The sequence below is a fragment of the Pelodiscus sinensis genome, chromosome 10, assembly GCF_049634645.1.
Source record: "Pelodiscus sinensis isolate JC-2024 chromosome 10, ASM4963464v1, whole genome shotgun sequence".
In the NCBI taxonomy this organism is placed as follows: domain Eukaryota; kingdom Metazoa; phylum Chordata; order Testudines; family Trionychidae; genus Pelodiscus; species Pelodiscus sinensis.
In genome coordinates, this window is record NC_134720.1 from 55,056,859 (window position 1) to 55,078,146 (window position 21,288).

General features: G+C 46.6%; 1 protein-coding gene across 7 annotated transcripts in view; it reads right to left on the minus strand.

The window, feature by feature from the left end:
• Positions 1 to 21,288, minus strand: part of ACAP2 (ArfGAP with coiled-coil, ankyrin repeat and PH domains 2) — a 109,893-nt gene that overhangs the window by 8,189 nt on the left and 80,416 nt on the right. For 6 of the 7 annotated variants that reach the window (XM_075938311.1, XM_075938313.1, XM_075938310.1 and 3 more), the window contains 9 exons: positions 18,261 to 18,472; positions 17,952 to 18,021; positions 15,840 to 15,934; positions 10,491 to 10,648; positions 9,590 to 9,682; positions 2,441 to 2,628; positions 2,037 to 2,146; positions 894 to 1,004; positions 571 to 632 (listed from right to left, as the gene is read on the minus strand). In XM_075938311.1, the coding sequence (XP_075794426.1) occupies positions 571 to 632; positions 894 to 1,004; positions 2,037 to 2,146; positions 2,441 to 2,628; positions 9,590 to 9,682; positions 10,491 to 10,648; positions 15,840 to 15,934; positions 17,952 to 18,021; positions 18,261 to 18,472 (1,099 nt within the window). The remainder of the gene's footprint in view (positions 1 to 570; positions 633 to 893; positions 1,005 to 2,036; positions 2,147 to 2,440; positions 2,629 to 9,589; positions 9,683 to 10,490; positions 10,649 to 15,839; positions 15,935 to 17,951; positions 18,022 to 18,260; positions 18,473 to 21,288) is intronic. The other variant, XM_075938317.1, reaches the window with a different exon arrangement.

Consider the following 21,288-nt stretch of genomic DNA (forward strand, 5'->3'; position numbering starts at 1 on the left):
CATCAATGTTTTCTAATGTCCTGGGTGAGTTCTATAGTACAAAAATGTCTCTTTAAAAGTAAATGTTTGGTCTAACTTCTGTACAACATAAACATGATTTATGCAAAAAGCCTTCCTGATCCTGTTCCTGCCCATAGCGATTCTGTAGGATTGTTTTGTGCGGGCCTCAGAAAAAGGGGTTGTAATGCTAAAGACAAACATTCCTCCTGTAGTAAGGTTAATTCCTTGACTGCTGCTAACCCATCCATCTAAAAGGCTGCAGCTGGACACTGCCCTGTGTTTGGCCGAATGTAACAGCAGAAGACATGGAGGGCCAGCAAACATTAGTGCTACAATTCTGAGTTTCAAACACTCTCCATGCTCAGCCTGTGAACACTTGACTGTTTAGAGTGTAAACTGCACTTCAGTCACACGTCATACGAATATACGTTAATTATGAAAACACTGAGGTATGCAGCGACTTGAGTTTTCTTTGGGTGAAAAATCATGAGTCACCTAGCTGCAAACTAATAAACTCCTGAATGCATTTCTTATATTGCATCTCAGTATGGTTGTTACTAGAGAATTGACCTGGCTGTCCAAAAAGTCCTTCTGATTCACGCATTTCTTCATTCATTCTTGCCAAGCGTAACCTGTGGTGTAGAGAAGACAGGAATGTCATTGTGATTGCACTGAAAACACTCCAGGATAAAACTTTAAAGCATTTCTGAGCTTTATCAGTAAAAAAAAACAAAAAAACACCATAGGGCTTATTTCAGTTCCTCCAGTGAATACTATGCCTTTCCCACTAGACTGATTCTCGCAGAAATCTAAGTATTTCTTAACTGCTTACAGGACTCAGACTAAAGTAATACAGGAAAAATCTGAAATTCAGCCTAATCAAACACACTTACAGTGTTACAATATCCGCATTTGCAGCTTCTACAGCTATACTCAATGGGTCTTTCCCGTCTTCGTCAGCTGCATGCTGGTTTGCTCCTCGTTTTAGAAAGAGACACACTTGCCTATTAAAGAAATGTCATTATTGCTTAATTTCCACCAGAAAAAAAAAATCAAACATTTTTACAGATAAGCTGGATCCAAAACAGTTGAGTATAAAATAATCTGAACATCTCAAATCCCTTCCAAGTGCATTTTACACAAGCCCTAGCAACACGCTTGAATCCATCTGATTAATTCAATGGAAATGATGCCCAGGTTTCACTAGTGCAAAAAGTCATTACTTGGTCAAAAATAAGCTGGCGGTATAGGATAACCACTGAAGAATATCACGGGCGCACCTTGCCGATCAGGTTGAGGGAATGGAAACTTACAATCCCCCCTCCCTACACGCAGTAAGGCCAAAGGCACGAACAAAACAATGACCATATGGGCCATACCAGGCCACGGGTCTATCTAGTGAAGTATCCTGTCTTCTGATGGAGGCTGCTGCCAGATGCTCTAGGGCGGTGGTTCTCAGCCCACACTGCTCAACACGGACCTTTCCGTGGATCACCAGCTAACCATCCACGATGACAAAATGGAGGGGGGGTGCAAAGTCTGGACAGGAGGGAGGGAGCAGGCTGGGGGGTGACTTATTTTCTACTTTATTTTGTTGTAGTAGCATGTAGGGGCCTCGGTCATAGATCTGCGCCGCACTGTGCCCGGCAATGTCTGACTACACCGGCAGAGCAGTGTGTGCTGGCAGGAAGTAGCCAGGGACCGTTCTGGCCCCCTCTGAACCAGTTCTAGCCACTGGTCACCAGCATCACAGCGCAGCACACCTAAGGAGGTAGCAGCAATGGGTAACGCAAGAGAGTGAGGGAGTGTATTCAAAAGGTCACTGAACAGAGGCTATTGCGGGAAGGACGCTGGGTTTTCAGCCTGGCTGTGAATGAAAATGCGACAAGGACAAGAGGCTGTGCATAACAGTCAGAGTGGCCTTGAATGTATTTAACAAAGTATGAGAACGCCGGGAAACGCTGGCAGTGCAAGAAGGTAGAACTGCCAATACAGGGACCAGTGGTGGTTCAACATGTACTGCAGCAGCGCATTACCCAGTGTGGCCCAAGACGGTGGCATGGTGCAGGGGTCCTCTTCCTTTCACATCCCTATGGTTTACGTTGGCGCCATTCTGCAGCAGGAACTCGCAAGTAACCAATGAGCCCTAAGGAATGAAGACAAAAGACCAATTCGGTACTCAACCCTGTAGAACTCAGGCCAAATCCTACTTCCCAGAGGGCCTGGCCTCCGATATCACATGGAAGCCCTGGCAGTGCATGTCTGGCCAGTAACGGAGAACGTTCGGCGATAACTTCATGAGCAAGGGAGGTAATTTTATAGTCATTCATCACCAAAAATCAAACGCCATCATTAGACAGCAAAGCAAGTACTTGGCTATTAGCACCTACCCAGAGATATTTGTACTGCCCCCCCAATCAAGAGGCAGTAAGTCACATACCCCTAAGACTGCCTGAATCAGAGGGGTTGCTTTGTTTTCTTCTGCATTGACCCAGTTTACTTCAGCTCCATGGGCCAATGCTTCTGCCATATCAGGAAGATTCTTCTTGTAGGCAGCACGATAAAGCTGCAGTCCTGGGCGGAGCTGTGTCGAATCACGAGGCACGGGAGGATCTCGCTTTTCTCCTTCTGAAAGAAAGACGATTAACGACCTGTCATTTTTGCTCTCGGGAAGTACCGAACGCACTTCCAATGCTGAGATCAAGCACTGTGTGTGGCTAGCATGTGGCAGGGCAGACCTTGCAGAACAGCGTTCTGAGCCACCGAACCACCTTGCCAGCAGGGGACACAGATGGTCACAGCTACATTCCATCAGCCAGCAAAAGTCACTCTGTGGTTCTGTTCAAAAATATCTACCACCACCAAGTTACTAGTAATTATGGAACGCTGCTCGTGAGTCTAGCTATTGCATCTGACTTCGGAGAACAAGAATCACAGCCCAGAAATGTTATTGTCCCCCGCTCCTTACAAACATCCACACCAGCAATACCCAGCAAGCTGCTATTAAGCTACCCTAGCAGAAACAGGCGTCACAGTAACCACCTAGCGTCACTACGGTGCACACACCAATAGCCATGCAACGGCTGAAATGGGCAGGTGCGGCTGCTCTGCACATGGAAGCAGTTTGGGTTCCAAAGGGCTCTAGTCCTGGAGGCTGGGCTTAAAATTATGGGCCTCAATGTGGGGTTGAAGCCCTTGGGCTTTGCCTCCCACCCCCTTCCCCTCCCCTGGGGAGGTAGGATGCGGACAGGCTCAGGCTCCAGGTCTGCCCGCTGGTGCCCTGCAGAAAGGCCTGCTGTCAGAAGAGGGCCCTGCTGCAATGAAGTCTGAGACCCTGTGACTGAAGCACCCACCCTGCGTATTTACGGTTCATCAGCATATTGCTTTAACACACGGTTTGCATTGCAGTAAATCTGTTGGGCAGCCTGACTACAAGGCCCAGGCAGCACGGACAGGCCCAGAGGTGCTTAGAAAGAGCGCACACAAAGCCTGGAGGGGCGGCTCTTTGATATGCTTTGCAGGGCAGCCTTATGGCCTGGGTGGTACAGGAGCGCAGCCTAGAGGATCACAGTGGCTCCTTCTGATCTTATCTACTGAAGGGAATTACAAGTGCAACTTGCGGCTTGGCTCCTGTGAACGAACCAGGAAAGCCAAAGCAGCTGGAGCTATAACAGACCAGGGAGATGCAGAGAGAGACCTGGTGAATCAGAGCTGCCTGAGCGGGAGGCAGAGGCAGATACAAGCAGCCAATGACCAGGGCTATCACATGGTCCCAGAGGGAAGCAGACGACAGTTCCTGGGGGAAAGACTGAGGGCAAAAGCAGCAAGAGAGGTTTGCTAGCCAGTTCCCAAGCCAGACCTTGAGGCTTACTGGCTAGTATCTCCATGCTGGAGAGCTGCACCCAGGGGGAGCATGAGAGCAAGCTGCTGCGTAACCGCAAAAAGACAGGGGATGCACTCCAAAAGCAAGGGCAAGCTGAGGCCTCGTGAGGGGTGCTGGGGCTGTATCTTGCGTGTGCTATTCGGTCAATGCTGGGGACATTTTGGAGTACAGAGGACATGGTTTGTCTGTCATTTGCGCGCAAGGGACTTGTGCAATCGATGATCTCCACAAGAGCTGTTGCCTTCAGAAAGATTCTAGACTATATCTATGGAGTCTGCGAGGGGGGAAAACCAGGCAGGTGTGCCTATCACGCTGCAGAAGAGCACTTTGGGCCCAGGCCGTCTTCCGACTGCACTGAAAACACTGCATAAACAACAAGTCCTGTGGCACCTTATAGACTAACAGATTTATTGGAGCATGAGCTTTCGTGGGCAAAGACCCACTTGGTCAGATGCCATGCATAAAGTGCCACAGGACTTCTCGGCTACCCCGACACTGAAAACACTGTAGTTTTTACTAGTTGGGCTAATGGTGGTATTTTGGGGAAATTCAGAGCAACTTTTAAAGGCACTCCTAACTTTGATGGTTTCATTGCTCTGCTTCCAGATGCCAACACAAACTGCACATTCATTCAGCTCTCCGGGAGAATGCAATTCCCATTGTTTCTGCATGAGTCAGAATTCCTTCTACAAGGGTGCAACATATATTCAGCCATGTGTGCCTTCCTCTGGACACTTCTCTGCAATTCTTATGACTGGTGGGTAGCCAGAGGTGAGAGTCTTCGATGCCAGAGGCCTCCTTTCAGAGGGCAGCCAAACAGCTCTGCTCTGAATGAAGCAAAGGAAATTCCAGTTTGGTATTGCTTTGGCATTTAGGATTTAGCTCATCCTGTGTGGCCAGGGGCAGCTCACAGGGGTTCCGGGAGGGAGCTCTCCAGGTGACGGAGGAGCCAATACGGGACCCTTGAGGGAGGTGGCTGTCTGCAGGGGGTGTGCTTGTGTTTGTGCTTAGGGGTTACTTGCTAGTTGCCTGAAAGAAACTGTGCTGAGCTTGTGTCTGTCTGTCTGTTTGGTAATTCAAGTGCTGAGCTGTTTGTCTGAAGGGCCGTGCGCTGTGGCCAGCACTTGGAAGCTGTGAACGTCTTAAAAAGGATTTGAAATCTAATACTCTCTGTTCATTGGTCGAGCCTTAGCCAGGGGGCGGGGCTATCAGGAAGGCCAGGGATTACAAAGCCCGCGAGTCAGCGACCAGGGGAGGGGCAGCTAACGGAGTTTCGAGGGGGAGGTTTGCAGGGGAGTTGGAAAGGGGTGAGGTGCACTTGCCAGTCTTTAAAACTTCTAAACTAAACTAAAAACAAAGCTTCCTGGTTTAATTACAACCCCTCTCAGTAAACTAAGTAGTTGCAGGAGAGAATGCAGGCAGGAGCCCAGCAGCAGGGTGGGGGCTATTCTGTTAATTGCACTCAATGTAGCATATATACCTGCCCTGGGGCAGGTGACGATTGTGTGCATTCGGTGCTAGGAGCTCAGAGACCGTGTATGGGCTTTGGAGGCCAGGGTGGATGAATTGGAGGAGCTGAGGGTGGCAGAGAGGTACGTAGATGAGGTTTTCCGGGACGCCGTAGAACTGTCACACCTCCGGTCAGACAGCCCCTGTGCTGTTAAGGAGGATGAAAGGCTCAGGGAAGGAGAACTGTCAAATGGAGCAGAGGGAAGAGATCCCATAGTTGGGACCCTCCTTCCAGAGGATGTTGCGGTATCCTCTCGCAGTGAGGATACATCTGCAGGGGAGGGAACTCCAGTCATTAGGAAAAGGCAGGTGTTAGTAATGGGAAATTTGATCATTAGAAACACAGAGAGGTGGATTTGTGGCAACCGGGAGAACTGTATGGTGACTTGCCTGCCTGGTGCCAAGGTTGTGGATCTCTCGAGGCATTGAGATAGACTTATGTGTCGTGCTGGGGAGGAGCCGGTGGTCGTGGTACGTGTGGGTACCAATAACGTAGGGAAGGGTCAGAGAGAGGTTCTGGAGGCCAAATTTAGGCTGTTAGGAAAAAGATTGAAATCCAGGACCTCTGTGGTGGCATTCTCTGTAATGCTTCCAGTTCCACACGCAGGGCCAGGTGGGCAGGCAGAGCTTCAGAGTCTCAAAGCGTGGATGAGATGATGGTGTAGAGAGGAGAGGTTTACATTAATTAGGAACTGGGGAAACTTTTGGGATAGAGGGAACCTGTACAGGAAAGATGGGCTCCACCTAAACCAAAGTGGATCCACACGGATGGCATGTAACATTAAAAAGGCTGTAGAGCAGTTTTTAAATTAGGGGCTGGGGGAAAACGTGGATCAGACAGAGACATCTCTTGGGGAGGTTCTGTTAATAGTGATGCTCTATGTTCTAGGCAGGAGGAGAGGATGGAAGTATGGGTTGCATCAGATGAGACAATCAAAAGAAAGAGTCTAACATCAGGAAACGGCAGACAGATAGATAGTAACAAATTATTAAAGTGCTTATACGCAAATGCCAGAAGTCTAAATAGTAAAATGGATGAACTGGAGGTGCCTAGTTTTAAAGGAGGCTATTGATATAATAGGCATCATGGAAACTTGGTGGAATGAGAACAATCAATGGGACACAGTCATACCAGGGTACAAAATATATCAGGACAGGACAGGTCGTGCTGGTGGGGGAATGGCACTATACATGAAAGAAAATGTAGAATCAAATGAAGTCAAAATCTTAAATGAGCCAAAACGTTCCATAGACTCTCTATGGACAGTAATTCCATGCTCCAATAATAAGACTATAGCTATAGGGGTATATTATTGACCACTTGATCAGGGTAGTGATTGTGACTATGAAATGTTAAAGGAGATTTGATAGCCTCTCTAATTAAAAACCTTGTTAATAGTGGGAGACTTCAGTTATCCCCATATCGACTGGGCACACGTCACCTCAGGACGGGATGCAGAGAGAAAATTTCTTGATACTTGAAATGACTGGTTCTGGGAGCCGCTGGATCTGGAACCCATAAGAGGAGAGGCTGTTCCTGATTTAGTGCTAAGTGGAGCGCAGGATCTGGTGCAAGAGGTAAATAGAACTGGATCACTTGGAAATAGTGACCATCATGTAATAAAATTAACATCCCAGTGGTGGGGAAACCCCTCAGCTGCCCAACACTGGGGCATTTCATTTCAGAAAGGGGAACTACACAAAAATGAGGAAATGAGTGAAACAGAAATTAAAAGGTCCAGTGACAAGAGTAAATGGAGGCCCAACGTAAATGTATGCCCCACATTAAAACACATAGTAAGAGACTCAAAAGAGCCACCACTTAACAACCGGTAAAAGAAGCACTGACAGCTAAAGAGACACCTTTTAAAAAGTGGAAGTCCAATCCTAGTGAGGAAAACAGAAAGGAGCATAAACTCTGTCAAATTAAGTGTATAAATATAAGAAAAGCCAAAAAGGAGTTTGAAGAACAGCTAGCCAAAAACTATTGGCTAGCAAATAGTTAAAATATGTATTTTAAGCAAAATGTATTTTAAGTCCATCAGAAGCAGGAAGCCGGCTAAACAACCAGTGGGGCCCCTTGGATGATTGAGATGCTAAACAAGCACTCAAAGATGATAAAGTCATAGTGGAGAAGCTCAATGAATTCTCTGCTTCAGTCTTCACAGCTGAGGATATTGGGGAGATTCCCAAACCTGAGCCATTCTTTGTAGGTGACAAATCTGAGGACTTGTCCCAGACTGAGGTGTCAGAGGAGGTTTTGGAACAAATTGATAAACTTAACAGTAACAAGTCACCGGGACCAGATGGCATTCACCCGAGTTCTGAAAGAACCCAAATGAGAAATTGCGTAACTATTAACTGTAGTTTGTAACCTATCCTTTAAATCAGCTTCTGTACCTAATGATTGGAAGATCGCTAACATTACCCCAATATTTAAAAAGGGTTATAGAGGTGATCCAGGCAATTACAGACCAATAAGTCTAACGTCAGTACTGGACAAATTAGTTGAAATTATAGTAAATAAAACTGTCAGACACATGGATAAACATAATGTGTTGGGGGAAATCAACATGGTTTCTGTAAAGGGAAATCCTGCCTTACTAATCTGCTACAGTTTTTTGAGGGGGTCAACAACCATGTGGGCAAGGAGTATCCAGTGGATACAGTGTACTTAGATTTCCAAAAAGCCTTTGACAGGATCTCTCACCAAAGGCTCTTACGCAAACTAAGTTGTCATGGGATAAGAGGGATGGTCCTTTCTTGGATTGAGAACTGGTTAAAAGACAGGAAACAAAGGGTAGGAATAAATGGTAAACTTTCCTGAGTGGAGAGAGGTAACTAGTGGGGTCCCCCAAGGGTCTGTCCTGGGACCCGTCCTATTCAATTTCTTCATAAATGATCTAGAGAAAGGGGTAAACAGCGAGGTGGCAAAATTGCAGATGATACCAAACTGTTTAGGATAGTCAAGACAGAAGCAGACTGTGAGGGACTCCAAGAAGATCTCACCAAACTGAGTGATTGGGCAACAAATGGCAAGTGAAATTTAATGAGGATAAATGTGAAGTAATGCACACTGGAAAAAATAATCCTAACTATAAGTACAATATAATGGGGACTAATTTGACTACAACTACTCAAGAGAGATCTTGGAGTCATTGTGGATTGTTCTCTGAAAATATCCACTCAGTGTTCAGCAGCAGTCAAAATAGCAAATAAAATGTTAGGACTCATTAAAAAAGGTATAGAGAATAAAAAAGAAAATATCTTATTGCCTCTATATAAAACCATGGTATGCCCACATCTTGAATACTGCATACAGATGTGGTCATCTAATCTCAAAAAAAAAATATCTTGGCATTGGAAAAGGATCAGAAAAGGGTAACAAAAATGATTAGGTTTTTGGAACGGGTCCCATATAAAGAGAGATTAAAAAGACTTGAACTTTTCAGGTTACAAAGAGGAGACTAAGGGGGGATGTGATAGAGGCCTATAAAATCATGACTGTGTGGAAAAAGTCAATAAGGAAAAGTTATTTACTTATTCCCACAATAAAAGAACTAGGGGTCACCAATTGAAATTAATAGGCAGCAGGTTTAAAACAAACAAAAGGAAGGTTTTCTTCACTCAGTGCACAGTCAACCTGTGGAACTCCTTGCCAGAGGATGCAGTGAAGGCTAGAGAGATTCAAAACAGGATTAAAAAAAGAGTTAGATAGATCCATGGAGGTTGGGTTCATCAATGGCTATTAGCCAAGATGGGTAGGAATGGTGTCCCTAGCCTCTGTTTCTCTGGAGGTGGGTGGCAGGGATGGGATCATGTGAGGATTTCCTGTTGTGTTCCCTTCCTCTGGGGCATCTGGTATTGGCCACTGTCGGCAGACAGGACACTGGGCTAGATGGACCATTTGGTCTGACCCAGTGTGGCCGTTCTTAAGTTCTAATGTTCCTTTTCCCACACTTGAGAAGGAGAAAGGATGGCAAACAGGGAGGAAAAGTGAAAGGCACGTTTCTGTTCACTATCAGGAATGATTAGCTATGTTAACACAGCACTTGGGACAGAAGAGGGATGGGGAAAATCGCAGTAATACACAGTATTTACTACGACCAGCAACGCACAGTCTGCTTTTTACTAGCATGTTTTTAATCAGAAAAAGAAACCCCTTAGTCCCATCTTGAAGTGCAAGATCAGACAGACCTGGCTCACACAAGCTGTTTGTGGAGAGGGTGGAGGCGAGGTGTTCTCTGCTGTCATCAGCACTGCGCTGGATCCCGCTGTCACTGCTTCGCGCTGGTTTTAGGAAAAGACGTTAGAGTCCCCCTGCTGCGGTGTCCCCTTTCACAGACGACACGACAAGAAAGCAAGCTCTTGGTCCTGAATTCATTACCAGTTACTGGCAAGTGGACAGCAGTAACTATGGAGTATTCAGAAGAATAATCTGAAACTGCACTTCTGATCCAGACACTTGCAGTGGTTCAAACTGCAGCCATTTCAGAAAAGGAAAGGGTCAGCATATGTCAAAAGCTTAAATGAGGTCCTGGAGACATGAAGCAATGCCATAGCTGGGAGACAATGGACTACAGGCAGCGGGATGGCCACACCACACAAGGGACCACTAGTGCAGATGCTGAATCCACCAGGAGAGGAGTACTTACTACCACGCAGTTTTGAAGAGGTATCAAAGTAGGAGAAGAGTGAATCTAGCTCATCGGGACAGAACAGAGACTCCCGCCTCACCTCGTCGCTACTTACAGCAACTGCTGGGGACATGCAAGTTAGCAAAGCACAAAGCAGGCAGCAAGGAGGGAAAAGGGCAGGAGAAAGTTATTGGGAAAGTTTAGGAGGAAAGACTGTGGTTAGTACATTTCTGAATTTAAGATGCTCTTCCCCCTTAAAATCAAACAGTCCAGGGCAAGTCACATTAAAATATTTGTCTCGTGTCTCTAAAATAGACTTTGAACAACCAAGACACAGTCCTGGCTTCTCTTTATGGAGACAGCAACTCAGTAAATAAAAATACCAATAGCATATTTTAAAAGAACATGCTAATAGATACAAAGGCAGAGGAGCAGAGAGAGAAGCAGTTCATCATATTCACCTGCCAAAGGGGATTTTTCAGTGCCGCTGAGCCTCTTTTCCTCCTGACTGAGAGGCAGAACTTTTGGGCCAGGCTCAGGAGGAGATACTGATGCAGGCTGTCTCTCCACGAATTTTCTTTCCACATACTTTGCTCTGATATAAGCCTCTTTTTCCTGCCTGGCATAGACACACATCAGTGAAGTTACATTAACTGTATTACACATAGTAATGGTGCATTCATTCACATGAAAACCATTAGCAAATTACTGCAGCTCAGCCTCAGTTATTTGCATGTACAATAGTCTTTCTTTAAAGACAATATTTTCCAGCTCTTTGAAATGCAAAATTCTTGAACAGATTTAAAGTTCACTTTGGAAGTAAACCTGCACCTGCTGTAGCCCAAGAGAAAAGTTTTGGAGACTGGTGAGTAAATGAAAACATGGTTATAAGCAGGGCTTGACAAACTATGTAATCTACTCGCCCATGGCGAGTAGATTACAACCTGGAAGAGCCGGGTTCGGGCGATCTGCGCATGTGCAGAACGAGCTGCGCATGCACAGATCACCGGACACCGTGACTGGCGAGCGGGCCTTGCCGCAGCTCAGCAAGCCCTGGTTATAAGAAAACCCAGCTCAATATTTACAAGAATGTACAGGAGCCGGATAGATCTGTGCACTTGCACCTTTATGCATGTAACAGACACATAATACAAATTGGCCAGTTAGATTTTTAATTATTAAAATATTAAAGTTAAGCCTGGCAAATTTGAGGGGTTATAAGAACTGGAGTTGTGAATGATGCCAGGCAGATGCTACATAACTTTCCTCCTTGACCTCCGGGTCCTTTCCCCAGGTACACAGCACGTGTGGCAGAGACAAACAGGAAATTTTATGGGGGGTAGCTGAATTAGTCTGTAACTGGAACAACTTAAACAACAAATAGTCCTGCAGCACCCTAAAGACTAACAAAACAGGTAGGTGTGGTATCAGCTGGTTGTACCCATGAAAGCTCATGATCCCATCTACATGTTTTGTTAGTCTTTAAGGTTGTGGAAGCAAGGACTATGTGTAGTCATTTTAGAATGGTGAGGAATGGACCTAACCCTCACCCCACGAGAACTGTCAGGCCAGCTTTGCTCTCGCCTTGCGTTAGGAGATAATGATGGAATGCTGACTCTAGGGAGAATCCCGAGATAAGGTGGCGTCTGAAGGGAATTATTATGGGAAGGAGAATAATTGTTTATTGTTATTATATGTAATGGGAAAGTATATATATATTGGTTTTAATTGTTTTGTTTTTCGAGGGTTTCCCTCGCAGTCCCTTCCCTTGCAATTGCTCGTAAAATAAACTTATAAAATGAGGTTTATGGCTAATTTCAAAAGGAGGGTTTTCTTTCGAAATAACTGCGTCTAGACAGCGTTTCTTTTTTCAAAATAGGGTATTTCAAAATAGCGCCTGGACGCGATTATGCAAGTGAAGCCCCGGAAATTCAAATCCGTGCTCCATTTGCAATTTTGCTCAGCTGCATTGCATTCCTCTCTCGAAAGAGGAATGCAGTGTAGACACACTCTTAGTCTCTCCTTTTTTAAGATGAAAAGTCCAAGTCTTCTCAATCTCTCGTCACATGGGACCCATTCCAAACCAATAATTATTTCTGTTGCCCTTTTCTGAACCTTTTCCAATGCCTAGATTTTTTTTTTAAAGATGAGACCACCACATCTGTACGCAGTGTTCAAGGTGTGGGCATACCATAGTTTTATACAGAGGCAATAAGATATTTTCTGTTTTATTCTCGCTACCTTTTTTAATGATTCCTAACATTCTATTTGCTTTTTTGTCTGCTGCTGCACACAAATACATTTAATTGGCTCAGCTTTTTGAGTTATGTTAATTAAGGAATGAATAATGTTTCCTTATTCTATTTTTCCACACTATTCATGATTTTCTAGACCTCTAACATATCCCCTCAACCTTAGTAATTTCTTTTCCAAGCTGAGAAGTCCCAGTTGTGTTCATCTTTCCTCTTATAGAAGCTGTTCTTTACCCCCTAATCATTTCTGTTGTCCTTTCCGTACCTTTTTCAAATTCACTATATTTTTTTTTAGATTGGGGTGACCAGATCTGCATACAGTATTCAAGATGTGGGCATACAATGATTTTATGTAGAAGCAATGTGGTATTTTGTCTCATCTATTCCTTTCCTATTGATTCCCAATATTCTGATAGCTTTTTAGTTTTTAGACTGCGACTGCATATTGAACAGATGTTTTCAGGGAACTATCTAGACCAGTGGTCACCAACCAGTCGATCGGGATCTACTGGTCAATCTTGGAGCCTCTGCCAGGGGATCCCGACTGGTTCGGCCAAGAGGCTATCAAGTGCCAGCACATAGCTGCCTCTCCCCTACTGCTGCACAGCTCCTGCCCTCTGCCTTGAAGCTGTCCCCTCAGGAGCCTCCTGCTTGCTGGGCAGGGGAGGGACAGGAGGGGGCTGATGTCAGGGTGCCCCCCCTCTCATTCTGTATCCTATTTCCACAGAGCAGAGAGGGGACACAACAGGACTTGGGAGGGAGTTTGCCGACTGCTTTTGGGAGTGGTGCAGGGCCAGGGCCAGGGCAGGGGTGAGCCTGGCTTAGCCCCACTGCACCCCCACCTGAGGTCAGCAGGGCCCAGCTGGAGCCCACATCCCAAAACCCTACCCCAGTCATGAACCCCCGTGTACACCTCAAGTCCCTGCCCTAGAGCTCCGAGCACCTCTGCATCCAAACACCCTCCCAGAGCCTGTACCTAGCATCCCTCCTGCACCCCAACTGCCTGCCCCAAGCTCAGAGCCCCTCATACTCCAGATCCCTTAATCCAAGACCAGAGTCTGCACCCCAGCCTGGTGAAAATGAGGGAGGATGGGGGAGGAAGGAAGGATGGAGTGAGCAGGAATGGGGCCTCGGGGAAGGGGCACAAAGGAGGTGGGACAAGGGTATTTGGGTGAGAGGTAGCTCTTCGATCGCACTTGCATTCAAAAAGTGATCTCGTGCTTAAAAAGCTTGGAGACACCTGATCTACGAGGGTTCCAAGATCTCTTTCTTGAGTGCTAACAACTATTTTAGACTCCATTTTTGTATCTGTAGTTGGGATTATATTTTCCCATGTGCATTACTATGCACTTATCAACACTGACTTCCATTTGCCCTTGTGTTGCCCACTCACCTGTTCTGCGAGATCCCTTTGTAACTCTTGGCAGTCAGCTCTGGACTAGTCCCTGTCCACCCCCTTTTCGAGAACATTTATGAGAAGTTTAACAGCAGCGATCCAAATGCAGATCCCTGCAGCACAACACTCACTCCTACACTCCCCACATCTTGTAAGCAGCACACTCACAATGTTTTCCTTTAGTTACCTGAATAACCATCCTTTTGTTACTCCGAGTCCCCCTGCCCTCCTCTCTTTTAACAAACTCCCTGTCCCCAAGGCAAAGCTGCAAGCAGCCCAAACTGTCGCATTTACAAACTCTCTCTGGAGTCAGGGCACAGGCTTTAAGCAGACCTTGAGCATGAAACCAGGGGTTCAAACGCGGGGGGGGGGGCGCGACTGGCCCCCTAACCCCTCAAACAGCACCCCTGGAAGTAGTGGGGGGGGCCAGGAACAAAGCAGCACTGAGGACAGTGGATGAACTCACAGTAAGATTTCCCACAAGACTTCCACGAGTGGCACTCTGCAGGGTGAGAGCAGAGGCAAGAAGGACGTGAGAGCAAGGAAAGTTCCAGCGCTGATGTTTGGTTTGGCAGCCAGAATGGTGGATGCCAGCAATCAAGAGGCCAGAGCCACGGAGTCAGGAGAGGGGAGGGAGATCTGAGGGCAGAGAGACGTCACCATGCCTGCAGCCTGACTGACACGGAGAGTGGGGGAAGGGGACCAGCACTGACCGCAGCAAGGTGATCAGAGAAGGAAGGAACCCTGACCAGTGTTCCCCTAAGCTGTGCAGTGGCACCACAGCTTCACAGGTGATTAATCAGCCCCGCCCAGCCAGAGGCTCAGGGCTCCGTGCACTGGGCGGGCATGGCTTATAGGGAACACTGGCCCTGACGCGGCTTGCTCAGGACAGAGCACTGTGTTGTGAAGAGGACTGGCAGAGGTAACTAGCCTAGGTGTATTTCTTAGCTGCAGGCGAGGAATTGAGTAGCTCTGGAGTCAGACGGTCATCAGCATAAAAGTCGAAGTTGCTTAGGTTAAGGGCTGGGGACTGGGAAAAGGGAAAACCAGGGAATCGGCATCAGTGCAGGAGAAGGGTGGCCGACGGAGTAAGGAGAGGATTGGGCTGGGCAAAGAGCTAGAGAATACCAGAAAGGGCCAAAGGAAGGTCACAGTGTCCTTGGCAGGGGGAGAAAATGAGAAGGCACCTGGAGGGATCTGTGCAAACTGTGTCCAAGGGACCAAGTATGTGCTCACAAGGGCAGAAGCAGGAGGGATGGGCTAATGGCAGCTGTGCTGGAGATGGAGAGCGCTCCAGAGGCGAACAAGGGAAGAGTTGTTGGGAGGGAGGCAGGGGAAGAGAAGCAGGTTCGCCACAAGAGCGAGGGTGGCAACAAACCCTGCCAGCAGCGAAGAGGAGGAGCTGAAAGAGAAATGAAGGTAAATGCGAACTGATGGAGCAGAAGCAGTTGAACAGAAAGAGGCAGACTTTGCGGACACAGAGGAGGCTAAAGTCCGGCTTTGCTGACATTAGCACTTTTGTCAGCAAATCTCTTGCTGGTGAGGGATGTGAAAAAACCCAGCCCCTGACCAACAGAAACTTCACAGACAAAAGCGCCACTGTGGACAGTGCTATGGTGGTGGGAGATGCTTTCCTGCTGCTCATTGGGGGTAGATTAGTGATGCTGGCAGGCAAGCTCTCTTCCAACGGCACAGAGCAGCAATACAGGAGAACTGACAGCAAGTGCAGAGGTCCTGCTGTGTTGCTGTAAGATCTGCAGTGGAGACACAGCCTACGGCTGGAAAGGATGGAAGGAGCTAAGCAGAAGACTAAAAGGGAGGAGCTGGTTGATGAGAACACAGAAGCGTTATCCTCCACCACAAGTAGTTTCTATGCACCAGGTTAGATTTGAGAATTTCAGAAAAAGCAGACTTTTCACTGCTTGCCCCAGTTAATGCTGGGCTGCTGAATGGCATCACAGAGAAATAGGCTGTTCCGCAGGGGATTTCCACAGTGGAGACGGAAGAGAACCTGAAAGCCACTAGGCACTTATCCTCATGGAGCAATGGTGCCAAATGGGCACAAGTCAGCTGCTTGTGCTAAGTGATAGTGAGGAGTTTAAATGGAGAATATTTACGGCACTAGTTAAAGGAAGATCAATAAAACCAAAGTAAATCACTACCTTTGGCTTCCAGGCTGTGGCTTCTTAACTCCCATTCTTTCAACTTTTGCTTCATATATTCTATTGATGACACCATTCCCCAATTCACACATCAGCTACAAGACAAGAAAATATCAGCATGTTATGAAAGGCATTCTCTCTCAAGGCCTTGTCTACACGGGCAGGTTTTGTCATCAAAACCTGCCTTTTAATGACAAAACAGCAAGAGAGTTTACACTACAATAGTGGTGAGGAGTCCTGTGGCACCTTATAGACTAACTGAAGTGTCGGAGCATAAGCTTTCGTGGGCAAAGACCCACTTCGTCAGATGAATGTGGCGACAAAAAACTTCCAGCTCTGCAAGAGACTTTTGTCTTTCCCCCTCCCTTTACTGTCAACAAAAAACCAGCATGGACTCTGCTGTTTGTTTTGTGGAGAGAACTGGCTTCCGCCTGTATCCCACAATGCCTGCCCTGATGGCTGTGCTCAGTGTGTTGTAATCTCTGCTGCCCTGCAGGCATACGCCCCCTCTCCTTTTCAAAGCTCCAGGAAGTATCTGACAGCTGAGTGGGCAGCTCCATTGGGGAAACAAACAAAGATCAAATCATTGGAGTATTCCTGTTCTGCCCTGCTAGGAACCCAGCAGCAGGCAAGCTTCTGCTGCAGGGGGAGGGCTGGAGAGACTGCTGTGCTGCTTTGACGTTCCTCAGCATCGAGAGCTCACAGAGCAGCTCTGCCTTCCCACAGCATTGCTCTGTGGGATGCTTACCCACAATGCTTTGCTCTGTCGACAGGGGGCTAGCAATGAAATGTCAACAAGGGGAAGCAGAAAAAACAGTTTGAACCGTTTTCACTTTTGGTGACTTCTGCATGTTGACAGCACTCTTGTTGCCAAACATTCCCAGTGTGCACAGAGCCAGCATGAAAAGTACACCTCGCCCCTCTCCACAATGCTTGGGTCTCTTAACATCTCTCATTTACAACAGTTCCTTGACAAACCTTGTAAGGAGAAAGCTAATTTTGTGCAGATGAAACAAGAATGCTGAATAAGAGGGAACAGATTTCCAAATGAGGGGATGAAAAAAGTTATTTGGGCTGGTAAATGACCAGAACCAAAAAACAAACAAAAAAAGCACACTGCTCTATCACAGGACTAGCAAGAGTTTCAAGTGTGATTCCATTCTGAAAAGAGATCATGTAAAAATTACACCACCTTCTCGCACAACCATTCTTCTCCTTTTATTCCCTCAGCCATACAAAATGTCATACCCTGGTAAGAGGCAGGATGCTGCATTCTAGTCCATCTCGTACAACAGCAAAACCCGCTCCAGACACTTACACCTGTCCAAGCCCCTAGACAGTACAAGGGCTGCACAGGTGTCACTGCAAGCAGAATTTTACTTGCAGAACTGTTATTGGCAGGGGAAAATGCAGCTTGACCCTCAGACCTGGACTGCAAACCTGGCTTTCCAAGGGGCAGGGACTATTTAGTTATAAAATAGACACATTTGAGGTTGAAATTGGAGACACAAATACAATGAAATCCACCCTCCTCTCTGCTGCCATTTTTACCTGGTCATTCATTCGTAGCAGAAAAGCAGTAAAGCCCAATAATTTGTGAACCATCCTAGCTAGAAACAAATGCTTTGGACCAGCTACCCAACTGCACAAAAGTATAAAGCATTTTTTTTCCTGTTCAGGTCACATGGCACTGGATCTTAATCACACCATTCTGATAAACACGTACATACACATCACCACCACCCTCAGCGCACACACACACACACACACACACAGGATATCTGAAGCAACTATAGTAATGTCTCGAAAATATCAATTGTCTATACCAAGAGAAGCCTGGGAATCATGTTTTCAGATAATATTGGGCTTGGGTTCGCTACTCACATTTCATTAGCTATTGTGCTTAAATCAGGTTGAAAATGCTGTGAATACAAAAAATACAATAATCTTCTTTCACTTTCCAAGGCTACTCGGCCCTCTACTAATTGTTCAGTGCCAATACTCTTTTCCAAGTACTAGTTCTAGGCCAACAATTAGATAGAAAATTCAATTCCTGTTACAAACTTATCACTATCATTTTTAGAAAACGCTTGTCTCAAAGGATTACCATACCTTTAGAAGTTCAGGCTCCCATGTATCTAGTGTTAAGGATCTAACTTTTGAAAAGTGGACTCCTAGACTCCTAAACAGACAAAAAACAACCCCACATTAATACATAACTAATGTACGTTAACATAGTGTCATATGCTAGACAGGCTTACTAGTCCCTCTTGCAGATTAAGCTGTTGCCTTAATTCTGTCTGTGTGCAGGGGTCTCTACACCCTGGCCTCTGAGCAGATGACAAGAGGGGAAAACACGTCCGAACACAGTAATGCCTTGGCCATGCTGTGTGAAATGACGCATGGGAAGGGCTTACTTACCTGTGTATCCCAGAACACTCAATACACAGTGTGATTCCGAGGTTGATACTGGCCCAGCGAGGATCTGCCAGGCCACAATCACAACAGGTGATGTTACCAGCAATACACTGAACCCGCTGTAGAGCACTTTCTCCTTTTAATAACTTCTCTTTTGGCTCACTGCCAGATTCCAGGCTTCCTGTAGAAGGAGACGATGATTTCTTCTCCAGTTTCTACAATGAGGCAAAAAGCGAAGAATTAGCAGCACAGCAGTTAACGCTGCTTTGGCCCTGGAGGAAGCCTCCACATTTATCAATAACCATTTTATTGCTGAACAACTGAAAGGAAAGACGTGTGACTGAAAACACACCCTGGACTGCTCAGCAGATCTTGCGGCCCCAAAACAGCAGTAGCCTGTTAAGCTGGACAGTTCAATCACAGCTATAAGAACAGAAGTTACTTTCCTGTGAGGGGGGAAGGGATCGCTCAGTGGTTTGAGCATTGGCCTGCTAAACTCAGGGTTGTGAGTTCAATCCTTGCAAAGGCCATTTAGGGATTTGGGGCAAAAATTTGTCAGGGATAGTACTTGGTCCTGCTGTGAAGGCAGGGGACTGGACTCAATGACCTTGCAAGGTCCCTTCCAGTTCTAGGAGATAGGTAATCCCCATTAATTTATTCTTTGAGGCCTCTGGTCCCTGCTGTATTCCATGTGCACCGGATATCGGGACATTCTGCATGCAGTGTCTGTTGGTCTGTGCCTGTGTCCTGCAGCTGCTTGTGCTCAGCACGGAAGGTTATCAAGGGAGCTGTGGACCACCTGCCTCTCCAGTCCCTTTACTACTCTGACTCCACTCCACAGCAGAGAGGAAAGTGAGCAGGTGGATGACAACAGCAAGGGATCACATATCTCAAAGAACCACCAGTTACAAGGAACCAACCTATGTTTCTTCTCTGAGCACAATCCTTGTGTATTCCACACCAAAGTGACTGATAAGCCGCAGTCAAATAGGAGGGGGGGGCACAGGGATGGAGGGGGGGGCACAGGGATGCAGGTGTATAAATGTTTCGAAAGCTGCATCTGCAGAAGAGTCTTGGACTAAAGTTTAATGCTTCCTATGACAGGTAGTGGAACGGGCCCTTACGCTGTCCTGGGGAGGGGGATGCATTGACAGTAAAGGAGGATTGAAAACCAGGTAGAGAGTCTCTGAGTGGGTATCACTTGTTCCTGTGGTCACTCTGCTATAGCAACAAACAGTCAACGCATTTTTCTAATCGGTGTGACTCTGTGCTGGCCGAGTGCCAGAGCTGATCCACCACTGAGTGAAACCTCCTCTCCTCACTGGAGTTCTGAGCCGGTGGGAAGAATACCAGTGAGCTGACTGAGTGATGGGGACTCAGAAATTACTACAGGGATGAATTTTGGGTTGAGGCAAGCGCTACCTTTTCTTTATGAAAAGTTCCATATGGCTGGCTGGCCATGTCCTGGCTGATGGGAGGATGACAAGGAAGTGACCTTTGTATGGAAGTGGAACATTGAGTGCATGGCCAGCAGTCCAGAAGGGCAGCTTAGTAAACAGTGAGCACAAGACTGAAGTTAGCTGTTGGCGTCACATGTGGGAAAGACCTAGTGAAACCCTGCAGAAACTGACTGTTATGGCAGGAGTCAAAATAGACTAGATCCCTACCCGCGGGTGCAAGGCACTGACTGCTGCTAGGTGAACCATCAGCAAGTTAATAGGAACGTCCAACTTCAAGAGTGAGGCGGAATCGAGAACAGCAAGAGCATTTCTTGTCTCTGAAGAGAAATGATTTTGTTGCGCCCAGATAGAGAAGTGCCTCCCCTTAGCGAAACAGCATTTTCTGGTAGTCTTGCCTGCTGTGATACAGCCTCTACACATGTGCTACATAGTGCTACACAGTCCTGTATTTTGTTTCAGCTACACCAGACTAACACGGCTACATTTCTATCACTCCTCTACACATGAACGCTCTGGGTTTGATCCCCTTCCAGATATCAGGCCTTGAGATGGAAACAGGATAGGCTGGCCTGTCTGGTCCGGCCACTAACTAGTGACTGATCCAGGCAGGGTCATTCACAGGCTCAGAAACCAGAACAGCCTGGGCCAGATGACTGCAGTAAGAACGACTTGTACTTCATCGTGATGACTCTTCTATAGAACCTTTGCCAGCAGCAAAACATGGGGAAAGCGTAACTCAAGAAGGTCAGCCTGCAGAAACAGAAACTCCTGGTCCCCCTAGAATAGGGGTGTGTGTGGGAAACCATCCAAAGGCAACAGGTAATAGTATTAGAAAAAGGATTTTGTCTAATACAGAAGAACAAATCCTGATGTTGCATTCATGCTCATTTTCCGTGTAACCGGAATGCTTACTTTCCCTTACCATTCCCTCTCTCTATTAAGCAACCCTTTCATTTATCTCCCCCCCTCTCCCCAGCAGTAGCTATATGTTTGCAAAGTGTGAGGCCTGCAGGTTCCAACATCAGTGGATTGCCGAGGGGCTGACGAGCCAGTGGGGGAACAGCAGCAAGAGATGGGGGAACCAGCTTGCATACAGAGCCGGGGGCGGGGGGGGAGAGGAGAGGAGAGGAGAGACAGTGAGGAGGAGGAGGAGGAGAATGTGCGTAGTCGATGGGATTAACTAGTAAACCCAGGCTCTTGATTAATCATGTAGTCGTCTACACAGTGACACCCCTACAACCTATGTTAAGGACTACCCTTAGAATAATCTAGTGAATTCAGATACATTAAGCAGTACATATTTGCCACCAAATTTCAAAGACAGTCAAACCACTGAACAGGTGGATGTCTCTGGTGAGGCCCCTGCACCCAAAGTTTGCGGAAGAACTAACCCAGGTACAACACCAGTAATCTTTTCTACAGGAGCAGGGAGAATATTTTCCTCAATCTCACTTTATTAAATCAGTTCAGTTCAAAAACTAGTTCATTCAAAGTTAGAAAATATTTGGGAGCTAAAACAGCCAGAAAGCTTGTTATTTTATTTAACTAAGGAACAATTTAAATGTTTGTGT